A 13,294-nucleotide genomic window follows, 5' to 3' on the forward strand; every position below is an offset into this window, starting at 1 on the left:
AAACATATAAAAACGGCATGGACGAGCTTAAAACATGTACCTGTCATAAATCCGAATGTTTGCTGGGATGGCACTTATGAACCCGACCAGTTTTTTATTTGAAGACACTCTGACCCCACAGTGCCACTGCAGGAGCCAGCCTGGTGGACGCAGAGCCCTGAGGTCACGGTAGACAATAAAACAGGCACCAGTTATTGTCCAAGAATACAGGAACAGACGCAGGAGTCCCCAAGTCAACAGCACCTATCCATGACATCTGTGATCGATGAGACTTACCACAACAGGAACTCAGGTGAATAGTCAAATCGGAACATATTGTCATCATCTTCTACGTAATTCTCATTTAACAACGTGTATAACTCCTTGAGCTATAAGATAAAACAAGTGTCCTATCCATGGTGCTCAGAATCAACTTAGAAGCAATGTGTGAATGCAGGAGTTGAATTTAAGAGGTTTTTACTCACTCACCACTTCGGTATCACTCAAGTCTAAAGTGTCCCACATAAAACCCTGTGGCAAAGAATACGGTTCTTGGCGTATGTTGTCTTTATCTGGTTCAATTGCACCATGAGATGTTATGACTTCATCTGAACAGGGAGAGAAAGAGAAAAAAGAAAGGCAAAAAGCGAGAATATTAAATGACAAAGTATTCTAACCATCCAAAGTGGTCAGTGACATAAGCAAAATCAGACTTAGGGCCCTCGGGTTTCAGATAATCTTTAAAAAGATGCTGTTATATCAAGCGCCTCTGGACTGAAACAGGAAAGCTAGGCAGTGGTGTGAAATCATTGCTATTTCACCAATTATTTTTCTTTTCTTTTTTCTTTTGAGACGGGGTCTCACTCTGTCGCCAAGGCTGGAGTGCAGTGGTGCAATCATGGCTCACTGAAGCCTCCAACTCCTGGGCTCAAGCGATCCTCTCTCCTCAGCCTCTCAAGTAGCTGGGACTAGAGGTGTACAACACAGTGCCCAGCTAATTGTTAAAGTTTTTTTGTAGAGACGGAGTCTCATTATGTTGCCTAAGCTGATCTCAAACTCCTGGGTTCAAGTGATCCTCCCACCTCAGCCTCCCAAAGTGCTGGGATTATAGGTGTGAGCCACCGCAGCTGGCCTATTTTGCCAGTTAAATAAAAGGAGAAATCCTTTGTCATCCAGTCACAAAGATGACATTACAAAACAACAGTGATTCCGAGTCTCAAGGCCTACAATGCAGCCTTATCTTACACACTGTCATAAGCAATGTAGGTTTCATTCAACAGCCTTGGGAGGTGTGTTCTTTTTACTGCATTTCCACAAACTGGGAGAGGAAAGGGCTGCAGTGACCTCTGCCCCTCCCAGCAAAACTTAAAAATAATTTCAAGGCTGGTTACTTCTCCCCATCTGAACTGCTAGCAGCGTAGTCCAGGCCATCACAATTTCTAGTGATTTCTACCAAGAAGAGTTTTCCAAGTCCTTCTCTGCAGAGCTTCCCAACATGGTAGGACTAAAACCCAGGCTCTTCCCCATGGCTGCTGCCTGCCTCGGCCCCTCTCCACACCCTCCCTGCCCCCTGCTCCCAGTGCTCTGGCCACGATGACCGGGGCTGGCCTCAGCTCAGGGCCTTCCTGGTGCCTTCCTTCGGCTTGAGGCCCTCTGGTCCTCAAGGGACGGGCCCCTTGGAATTCCCGACAGAAGCTTATGCATCACACGTCACTTTCTCCCAGCATCTGTTGCTTAACTAAAGCCTTTCTCTACCTCAATGTGGCCCCTCCTCCCCAGCCTGACCACTTTTCGTCCTACTTTTCCACCACTGTTTCCAGGTGTGTGCCCTGGACTATGCCTGGCATTTAATAACAGACACTCAACAGACACCTGCTCCATGAGGGACCTTCAGGGCCTGGTCCTTCCATCACCAAACCTTATATACATTTTTAATACTCTAATGGGCTAGGTGCGGTGGCTCACACCTGTAACCCCAGCACTTTGGGAGGCCAAGGCAGGTGGATCACTTGAGCCCGGGAGTTCGAGACCAGCCCAAGCAACATACTGAAACAGCATCTCTACAAAAAAATACAAAAATTAGCCAGGTGTGGTGGTGTGCACTTGTGGTCCCAGATACATGGGAGGCTGACATGGGAGGATGGATCACTTGAGCCCAGGAGGTGGAGGCTGCAGTGAGCTATGATCATGCCACTGTACTCCAGCCTGGGTGATAGAGTGAGACCCTATCTCAAAAATAATAATAACACTAGTAATGTTTCAAGTGTGGGGAAATTGGATGTTTTTATTGGGATAGAAATTGGACGAAAATAATGGTTATCGAAAGCCAATGTCACTATCTAATATTTATATTTTCAGAAGAAAAATATTACTCTTGCATAGATTTCCAATCTGTGGTATGAAATAAATGATACATGTGAAGTTAACACTCTTTGTGTTTTTTGTTGTTGTTGTTGTTGTTGTCGTTCATCCAGCTTTGTTTCTGGGGAAAAAAAGAGAAAAGCAGAAAAACTTACCTAGTTTCGGTACCGGTTGTGTGTCCCAAAACTGGTATCTGTGCTTTGCAGCCTCGTCAATGTTCCTGGCTGGGCCCTGGCATGCGGATAGCAGCTCCATTGCTCTCTGGATATCCTGCAACTTCTGCATTGGAACACTGGGATTCTACGACAGCAAAGACAGACACAGAATATGAGAGAGCGGCTGCTGATCTTAAACTTGAGCAGACGCACGTGTATCTGCCTCAGAGACTACAATACCTAAACACTAACAATCCTCCTCCAAGCCCAGTCAAGGCCATGGGCTTGTGCGTTACACATGAAAATAGAAGCAAACCCTCTGTTAAAGGTAACAACAGTTGTCTAGTTTTATTGGGGCTCTGGCAGTTTGGAGAATCTAAATTGAAGCACGCTTTGCTTCAGTTTCCCATCCATCTACAAATGGTCCCCGGCATTACTCCTCTGGGGGAGACGTGCAATGCATGCATTACTGTCATCCAGCAGCCAGGCAGCCACGAGCCTTGGGGGCACTGTCAGAGTAAATGCTCTGCAGGAGCAACGAGGGGATGAGGGAAAGAACTTCTAGAATGGAAACACAGCAGAGAAAGGAAGGGGAGGGGAGGGAAGGAAGAGAGAGAGAGAAAACAAAGAAAGAGAAAGAGAGAGAGAAAGAAAGAGAGAGGATTGGCAGTGGTGTCTCACGCCTACAATCCCAGCACTTTGGGAGGCCGAGGAGGGCAGATCACGTGAGGTCAGGAGTTAAGAGACCAGCCTGGCCAACACGGTGAAACCCTGTCTTTACAACAATACAAAAATTAGCCAGGCATGATGGCAGGTAATCCCAGCTACTCGGGAGGCTGAGGAGGGAGAATCGCTTGAACCTGGGAGGTGGAGGTTGCAGTGAGCTGAGATCGCGCCATTGCACTCCAGCCTGGGTGACAAGAGCGAGACTCTGTCAGGAAAGGGAAAGGGAAAGGGAAAGGAAGGGAAGGGAAGGGAAAGGGAAGGGAAGGGAAGGGAGGGAGAAAGAGAGAAGGAGAGAGAAAGAGAAAGGGAGAGAGAGAGAGAGAAAGAAAAGAAAAGAAAAAAGAGAGGAGGGAGGGAGCGAGGAAGGAAGGAAGGAAGGTGGGGGGAGAGAGACAGAGAAGGAGAGGGAGAGGGAGGAAGGAGGAAGGAGAGGGAGAGAGGGGGAGGAGGGAGGGAGAGAGGGAGGAAAGGAGGAAGGAAGGACAGATGGAAGGAAGGAAGGAAGGGAAATCTGAACTCAGTGCTGAACTGGGATGAAAATGATCAAGAAAAGAAATCTCTAACCATGCCCCTTCCTCCCGGCCACACCCTGCCCTTCTCCTGACCCTCCTGATCCTCCTGATCCTCTAGAGACAAACTCTCCCACCAGAAGGACAAGCAATTTCCTCTGTACTTCAGATCCTGGGCAACCATAGCCTGTCGTTCCCAGCCCAAGTGTTGGAAACTGGACTCCTTTTTAGGTAAAACATTACGTTTAAATTCTAAGGTTCCTTTCTCAAAGCCAATATTCCCGCCAGCTCTTGGAGATTCCCTAGTTCTTTTTTTTTTTTTTTAATTCCTCAAATAACGTAATAATACATGCAACATGAGACTACTTGAAATGAGAAGACAGCGCAGAGGACTGAATATGGAAATCAATGACTTTTTTCAATATGTAAAATTACTGAGACATTGTAGAACTTTGATACCATGCAAAGAATATTCTTCGCTGTAATTCAGAAAGTGGTTAGAAGTTTCAAGAGCCCTTCGGTTTTGCTGTATGTCAACACAGGGTGGACACCATTGAAAGGTACAATCGACCCTTAGAAGTTTATAAACAGCAACTTTGGACTTCTGTTCCACTTGGAATCTGAAATCTGTGGTGTGGAGCAATAATTTTAACCTGAGAAGCTTACTCATCTTACACAGCACAGAACAGGGTTTGTTTCATACAAACACTGTCAAGAACCCTAAGGAAACGAAGTTCTGAAGTCCAGCTGGAGGCAGGTGAAAAGTCTTTTTGTCTCTGCTTGGAAGTCTCACAGCACAATCCAAGATGGCCACAGTTTTTGTAAGCTGTTTATCTTACATTTGTTTAACATCAAAATCATAAAGGTCCTATCTTAATGACACATACAAATTTAACAAAATACTTTTCCGGTTCTCATTATTATATCTTTGGATGACTTCTTTTCCTTGGGTGTCTTTTAAATCCCCAACATTAAAAGGAGCAAATTTCTAGCAAAATGAAATTCGTGTGTATCTGAACTCCAACAACACCATCTATTAGAAGACCTTACAATTTAAATAGGAATTGAGGTCACAGCATATTTCAACTAATAATGCTTAACTGTGCATCAGTTTAGCTTAAAATGGCAAAGTAGAGCCCAGTCTTATAAAAATAGAACTACAATGACTATAATGAATTTGTCATGGTAATTTTTCTTTCTTGATTTAATTTTTTCTTCCTTGATTTCTTTCCTGGTTTCTGAGTTAAATCTTCTAACAGTAATATATCAAACTCAAACTATTTTGCAACAGACATGAATCAGCATCTTTGTTCCACATGACCCAATGACCAAAATGACCAACTCCATGAAGAAGACTTCAGAGTGATTTATTCCCTACCTAATTAGCTCATGGGTTGACCAGCACTCTCTACATGAAATGTCCCTTTGCGAAACATTGATATCCCAATGTTCACTATTTAAACGCTTTCTTTCTTCTTCTTCTTCTTCTTTTTTTTTTTTTCATTTTGAGGCAGAGTCTTACTCTGTCGCCCAGGCTGGAATGCAGTGGCATGATCTTGGCTCACTGTGACCTCCGCCTCCAGGGTTCAAGTGATTCTCCTGCCTCAGTCTCCTGAGTAGCTGGGATTACAGGCTTGTGCCACCACGCCTGGCTAATTTTTGTATTTTTAGTAGAGACAGGGTTTCACCATGTCGGCCAGCCTGGTCTTGAACTCCTGACATCAAGTGATCTGCCCGCCTTGGCCTCCCAAAATGTGGTGATTACAGGCATGAACAACCACATACGGCTCTATTTAAATGCTTTCTGAAAGTAGATTGAAATAAACACAATTTCCAAATCCACAGGGACAAAGCAGTAAGGGAAACTCAGCTATGATCATTTCTTATGCCTGTCCATTCACCTTCCATAGTAGCACTACCTGGGAAGAATGAGTGTGCATCAGGCAAGGTGGGATGAATATCTACCCGACATTAACTTCCCACGATTCCACTCCTACGTAAGAGGCAGGTATATTCTCTTTTTCTTCCACACATGCTTTCTGTGGCATACTAACCAGCAACTATACTCTTTACCCATTGTTTTCCAAATTTAATAGTACCTTGGAAAAAATGTCCAAGTTTTATAACACTAAGAAGTTTATAAGAATCCAAATATCGTTTTTATTTTGGTTCTTGTATGTAGACCAGAATATTCTGCAATGCAGTCCACTGTAATTTACAGTGCTATCTACAGTTGGCATAAGCTTAAAGGAAAAGAGCCCCAGATTTTAAAAATGCAGCAGAGAAAAGCCCATCTTAAGACAATACTGACTTCCTCCAAATTAAGAAAAGAAATTCCCTACTGTGATGGTTACTACTGAGTGTCAACTTGATTGGATTGAAGGATACAAAGTATTGGTCCTGGGCGTGTCTGTGAGGGTGCTGCCAAAGGAGATTAACGTTTGAGTCAGTGGGCTGGGAGAGGCAGACCCACCCTTAATCTGGGTGGGCACAATCTAATCAGCTGCCAGCGCAGCTAGGATACAAGCAGGCAGAAAAATGTGAAAAGAGAGACCGGCCTAGCCTCCCAGCCTCCATCTTTCTCCCATGCTGGATGCTTCCTGCCCTCGAACATCAGGCTCCAAGTTCTTCAGTTTTGGAACTCAGACTGGCTCTCCTTGCTCCTCAGACTGCAGATGGCCTATTGTGGGACCTTACAATCATGTGAATTAATACTTAATAAACTCCCCTCTATCTATCTATCTATCTATCTATCTATCTATCTATCTATCTATCCATCCATCCATCCCATTAGTTCTGTCCCTCTAGAGAACCCTGACCAATACACCTACCATATAATGCCAAGAGTTCGCCACTGCCTGGCTTGGCTCTAGTTTCTCATAAGTGACCAGAGAGAGGGGAAAGGCTCACAGTCACTAGAGGTGGAAGGGATGGGCAGAGACCAATGGTGATGCTGAAAGCAACAGGAGATGTCCACACTGCAGGTCAGAAGGATGCCACGTTTATCTGATGAAGAGACATTTAGAAACGGGAAGAGTGTTTTGCAAGCTTATGGTGGTATCCTCTATGAGTTACCTTGGAAAGCTGTATCTAGTGGGTAGCATATTTATTACCTGAGAACCAAGTTGAAAAGCTAGGGAAGAAGATTCCATTTTCTTCTCACCCTGCAGTCAGTCAGGGAAAAATTGGGGCAAGTAATTTTCCTTCTCAGTGATTCCTGGTTCTTTTGTGTAAAACAGGTGACAACATCAAAACTACCTGCAAGTCTCACTTCATGGAACACAACAGAAACTCTGCATAAGAAAAAAGGAAATCCACAAAGCTTGTAGAATGGTAACAACTACCATATATATATATATATATATATATGCACTCTTTTAGGATGTAAAAACTCTTGAATAAAAATGCTCCAACTGGAACCTCAAGATCGAACTGCGAGTTAGAGAGAAGAGAAGGAAATGGGCTGAAGGAAGTGCAGTACCCAGGCAAACGCACACAACTAGTGAGCAAGGGGGCAGAGACCAAGCTCAAGGTCTCAGACATCACCACTTGAGCTGTTTCCACAATACCACATGCTATTCACATTGATTGATTGATTGATTGATTGACTGACATGGTCTCTGTCACCAGGCTGCAGTGCAGTGGCGTGATCTTGGCTCACTGCAACCTCCACCTCCCAGGCTCAAGCTATCCTCCCACCTCAGCCTCCCAAGTAGCTAGGACTACAGGTGCATGCCACCGTGCTTAACTAACTTTTTGTATTTTTAGTAGAGACAGGGTTTCGCCATGTTGTCCAGGCTGGTCTTGAACTCCTGGGCTCAAGGGATCTGCCTGCCTTGGCCTCCCAAAGTGCTGGAACTACAGGCATGAGCCATCGTGCCCGGCCTATTCACAATAATTTATTTGTAGGTACGATCATCAAAATCATCTCTATTTTGTAATATTTCTAATTCTACCCCTTTTCTTTCTTTTCTTTTTTCTTTTTCTTTTTTTTTTTCAGCCAGGGTCTCTTGCTGTTGTCCAGGATGAAGTGCAGTGGTGTGATCATAACTCACTGCAGCCTTGAACTCCTGGGCTCAATGGATCCTCCCACCTCGGCCTCCCAAAGTGCCGGACTACAGGCGTGAGCCACCGTGCCTGGCTGATTCTACCCTTTTCACTGTGAGTTTCTTGCATCAAGAGGGCTTTGTGTTTCTCAGAGGCCCAGCACACAGGGTGCCTGAGGGTTGGCTCCACAGACAGGGATGGCTGCCATCTGTGCCACCAGACACCCACGCAGTACAATCAACCCTCTTCTTGGCCACCATCTGCCAACGCAGGGCCCAGCTGGACAACTTCTGGTTTGGTTTAAACTAGGAGAATGTCAGGAACTATTTCCCACCCTTGGCATTAGAATGAAGAACGACCGCTGCAAACTGGTTTGATTCAAAGTCAACGAGAGACTTACCCATGGCTGCTCCCGCTGAAATCTGCTGCCAGATGGTGTTGTGCTATTCAGGTAATTAGACAGACACCCAGAAAAATTACAATGTGAATATCTTATGAACGAAAAGTAATCAAATATTAAAGTGTAATTTCAAAAAAACCTAACAAGCTCACATTGAGACTTTCTTCTAGAACGACAATCTAAACACAAATTCACTGAGAAAAGGGAAAAACACAGCAGGTATCCACACACACACAAAAGCACAGTGTACCCCTTCGTTATTTGGGTGCCAAAGTCCATTTTAAGGAGGCTGTCAAGAGCTTCCAGTTACTAGTGGCATTCAACACACAGTCACAACAAAGTCCCTACACATCTGATGCAGCAGGGCGCTAAACTGCGTAAACCCACTCATGCACGAGAAACCACACAGAGGAAAAAATAAAACAGAGCTCTCACTTTCGAAGGCTGCTGAATTTTAATCTCCTGGGAATCAGATGCTGAGTCTGACTTGGTGCCTCCGGAATTTGGTTTCTCCTTTTTTCTCTTCTGTTTCTTCTTTTTCTTTTTGGCTCCCAAATACCCTCCAGGACTTCTGCAGGAAATGCAAAGATGGTGAAACCAACCAACAAACAAAAATCATTAAATGAAATTGAACTGCATACAATTAATCATTTCAAAAAACACAGATGTTACATGCAGTAGAAAATAACTGTGTCAGGATGTAGGTGAGGAATAAAAGGTAGTGGAGTGAAGACGATAACAGGCAATGCAGAAGAATACCAGTCCCTGCTCAGTCATCCTGCAGGTGCTTAGAAGTCACGAAGCAGGAAGATTGCAGAGATAAACCACATTTTATAACTGAAGTAAAATAGTTTCCACGGTTATCACTACTCTCCTAATCTACGTTTAAGTCAGCTTTCAGGAGGAGAGATGCATGATATGAAAAAGTCCATTATCAAGATCTCTTGGGTACGACAGAACACTAATCTTGAAGCAACAGAACTAAACAAACCACTTTTTTGCAGAGGAGGAAACGTTCGCTGATAAAGATTTTTACTAGGGGGGCTAACAATGAAAAGCTCTAAGTGTCTAACTAGAGAGACAGACCCTGTCACAAACAAACACAAACAAAACACAAAGTGCTGGTTTTGTTACCTAGCATCTAGCTTATAAAGGAACTTTTCTTTCCACTGGTTATTCATGTTTTAAAGTAATGAACTTTTCCATTTAAAACGGATAATTCCTCTGTGACATCCAAATATGAAAGGCATGTGCAATAGTGAGAGAAACTGTTTAAGAACTAAGCACGCTGTTGGGCACAGTGGCTCATGCTTGTAATCCCAGCACTTTGGGAGGCTGAGGCAGGTAGATAGCTTGAGCCCAGGAGTTCAAGACCAGCCTGGGCAATAAGGGCAAACCCAGCCTCTACCAAAAGGAAAAAAAAAAAAAAATTAGCCAGGTACAGTGGCACGCACTTGTAGTCCCAGCTACTCAGGAGGCTGAGGTGGGAAGATAGCTTCAGCCTGGGAGACGGAGGTCGCAGTGAGCCAAGATTGTGCCACTGCACTCTGGCCTGGGCAACAGAGCTGGAGAAAAAGAAAAAAGAACTAAGCACTTGAGCTATAGATTCATATTTCCACTCCAATTCTAAAATAGAAAACAGTGCTTATTTTGGAAGATACATTAAGACTTTGTCAAATGGTACCCTAGTGGTTTAAAAATAGTAAGGCTTTGCCACCTCACAACAAGCAGTTTATTTTCATCAATAGAATCGAATTTGTGCTATCATGATGTTTATATTTAAAATCACCTGGTGGCCAAAGACACTCATCAATATCTGACTAGCAATTGGGATTAAACAAACATATCACAGCCAGGTACATGAGCTAGAAATATGCTGCAGATACGTTCAGTTTTGTATATTCTCTGGTTTGGGAGTAGGACTATTTTAGGCTTTCCTCTCCCAATGTTCCTATTGCTGGCACCCTGTGAATTGGTGAATCCGTTGTACTGTTATAGTGTGATTTATGTATGCATTTGTATGTGCTACTTAAGAAGTCTATTCATAACTGCGTCCCTAAGGTCTCCAATGCCTCACACCAGTACATACTACTACAAATGCTTGTGGAATGAATGAGTGGATAAGTCTGGCTCTAGAGGTGGTGCCATCACATATTCCCAGGCCATAAAATACTTCTGAAAGCTACCATTGTTCCAACCTCAATGGTAAAGCCTACTGCAACTTACTATCAAGTAATTATTTAACACTTACTATGTGTTCAGCATTATCTTGGGGCCACAGGCTGGGTGGGAGGGACCAAAATCATGGTGGACATGCCCGTGACTTCACAACCTAGGGGATTATCCCTCTCCCACCTCTACCATATATTCTAACTGCTACTGGTTATGGCTTTCCAGAAACCACTAGGAGCCTGGGACCTCACAGCTTTTCTGTATAATACTTCCACTTTAAAATATCTCCAAATTTCCAAGGAGCTTGGTTACAGAGAGATACAGAATAAAAGGCAGTGACTGGGAAGGATGTTTTGAAGTAGACGCCTATCCAACTGGATGAAAATATATTTGTCCTGAGTGTCAGTTAGTAATTTGCTCAGCCAGGCATGGTGGCTCACGCTTATAATCCCAGCACTTCAGGGGTCCGAGGCAGGAAGATCGCTTGAGCCTAGAAGGATCTCTTGAGACCAGCCTGAGCAATACAGTGAGACCCTGTCCCCATAAAAAATAAAAAATTAGCTGGGCATGGTGGTGTGCACCTGTGGTCCCGGCTACTTGGGAGGCTGAGGTGGGAGGATCACTTGAGCCTGGGAGGCTGCAGTGAGCCATGATCATGCCACTGCACTCCAGCCTGGGCAACAGAGTGAGACCCTGTCTCAAAAACAACAACAACAACAACAATAATAACAGTCTCTAAAACAGATAAACTCATGGAAACTTGAGGGGATCTGGAGACATTTTAAAAAATTAAAATACCAGACTATTTCACCAAAAAATCCTTAAGTAAGTTTATATCACTTATTCTATAACTTACAACGCTTGTTCAATGAGGTTTCCAAAACTCCATTTTGGGAGTTAATTGATGCTACACACCAAAACTTTTTTTTCTTCCAAACGGTGTCGCTAAAATTTATATTCTTATTTTGGCATAATGGAGAAAGCGTCGCCATTTTTGTTTACTCTAGTTCAGCAAGAGTTTTTCTTTTTCTCTCTTTCATCTCAACTTTAAATTGACAGGGAGCTACAGAAATGGGCACTAAGTTGGTCATCCCAGCCTCCAAACTCCCAGACATATCTGATAGCATTTGTACAATGATGAGAGGCAGAGCTTCCCAGACCTTCAGTGAGGAAGAGCTACTTTTCCATTTCCTGAGGCCATGAAGGAAACGAGACTTTGAGAATAAGAGCTGACCAGTGCACCGCTTGATACCCATGAGGATAATTATAATCAAAAAGAAAAAGCCAGGCCAGGTGCAGTGGCTCACGCCTGTAATCCCAGCACTTTGGGAGGCTGAGGCGGGTAGATCATGAGATCAGGAGATCGAGACCATCCTGACTAACATGGTGAAACTGCGTCTCTACTAAAAATACAAAAAATTTGCTGGGCGTGGTGGCGGGCGCCTGTAGTCCCAGCTACTCGGGAGGCTGAGGCAGGAGAATGGCGTGAACCCGGGAAGCGGAGCTTGCAGTGAGTGGAGATTGCACCACTGCACTCCAGCCTGGGTGACAGAGCGAGACTCCGTCTCAAAAAAAAAAAAAAAAAGAAAGAGCCAGTGCTGGGGAGGATGGAGAGATGCTGGAACCCTCACACACTGTTGATGGGAACGTAAAATGGGGCAGCTGCTTTGAAAAACAGCTGACAGTTCCTCAAAACACTAAACACAGATTCCCTGTATACCCTAGCCATTACACTCGTAAGTATATAACCAAGAGAAATGAAAACTTATGTCCACACAGGAACTTGTTCACAAATACTCATAGCAGCATCATTCATAACAGCCAAAAACTGGAAACAACCCAAATGACCATTCTCTTATGAATGGAGACAGGAAATGTGGTCCATCTATAGGATGGATTATTCAGCAATAAAAAAAAACAAAGAGTTGATAAAAACAGCAACATGAATGGATGCATCTTGAAAACGCTACACTAAGTGAAAGACACCAGTTGCCAAGGACCATGTATTGTATAATTCCATGTCTATAAAATGTCCTGACACACAAATCCACAGAAACAGAACTAGATTAGTGGTGGTTAGGGACTGGGAAGATGGAGGGCTTGGGCATGATTAAGGGATGTGGGTTTATTTTGGGAGTGATGGAAATGTTCTAAAATTGATTGTAGTGATGGGTGCACAACTCTGAATAAGCTAAAAGCTGCTGAATGGTATACTTTATTTATTTTTGGTTTTTAGTTTTTGAGACAGAGTCTCACTTTGTCGCCCAGGCTGGAGTGCAGTGGTGCCATCTTAGCTCACTGCAACCTCTGCCTCCTGTGTTCAAGTGATTCTCCTGCCTCAGTCTCCCAAGTATCTGGGATTACAGGCACCTGCCACCACATCCAGCTAATTTTTATATTTTTAGTAAAGACGGGGTTTCGCTACGTTGGCCAGGACTGTCTCAGACTCCTGACCTCAAGTGATCCACCCACCTCAGCCTCCCAAAGTGCTGGGATTAGAGGTGTGAGCCACCAAGTCCGGCCTGAATGGTACGCTTTAAATGAGTGAATGGTATGGTATGTGAATTATATCAAATGAAACAGAAGTGTTGACAAGTGACACTCCTGTCCCTGGGGGTGACAGGATGATGTTATGGCCAGAGCAGATCAGGAGTCAGCTGTGGCTGCTTAGCCAGGGGTCTGCGTCCCACAGGACTCCAGGTACTCTGGAGGGAGACGAATGACAGAAAGAGATGCCCCCGTGCCTGGGTGGGAGAGGTGCTAAGCGGACTTCCTACTGCCTACTGAAGGCAAATCCATGCCCAAGAGAAGACTCTCCCTGGAAATCCAATGAAGAAAGACTAATTCAGACTCCCAGTACTCAAGGCTGATTACCAAGTCATGGAAATTCAGCCCTGCGTATCATGTGGCCCTTTAAAAAGATTCCTCGGTCTTCAAGAACACAA

General features: G+C 44.2%; 1 protein-coding gene across 7 annotated transcripts in view; it reads right to left on the reverse strand.

Moving 5' to 3' along the window:
* NMT2 (N-myristoyltransferase 2) overlaps positions 1-13,294 on the reverse strand; it is a 63,439-nt gene that overhangs the window by 26,891 nt on the left and 23,254 nt on the right. For 4 of the 7 annotated variants that reach the window (XM_063709906.1, XM_031015456.3, XM_063709907.1 and 1 more), the window contains exons 2-6: positions 8,613-8,748; positions 2,496-2,640; positions 469-587; positions 277-368; positions 41-157 (exon numbers count right to left, since the gene is read on the reverse strand). In XM_063709906.1, the coding sequence (XP_063565976.1) occupies positions 41-157; positions 277-368; positions 469-587; positions 2,496-2,640; positions 8,613-8,748 (609 nt within the window). Of the gene's footprint in view, positions 1-40; positions 158-276; positions 369-468; positions 588-2,495; positions 2,641-6,843; positions 6,949-8,177; positions 8,221-8,612; positions 8,749-13,294 lie in introns of those variants that run through there. The other 3 variants (XM_031015457.3, XM_063709908.1, XM_055353774.2) reach the window with 2 other exon arrangements.

Source organism: Gorilla gorilla, chromosome 8, assembly GCF_029281585.2.
Source record: "Gorilla gorilla gorilla isolate KB3781 chromosome 8, NHGRI_mGorGor1-v2.1_pri, whole genome shotgun sequence".
Lineage (NCBI taxonomy): Eukaryota > Metazoa > Chordata > Mammalia > Primates > Hominidae > Gorilla > Gorilla gorilla.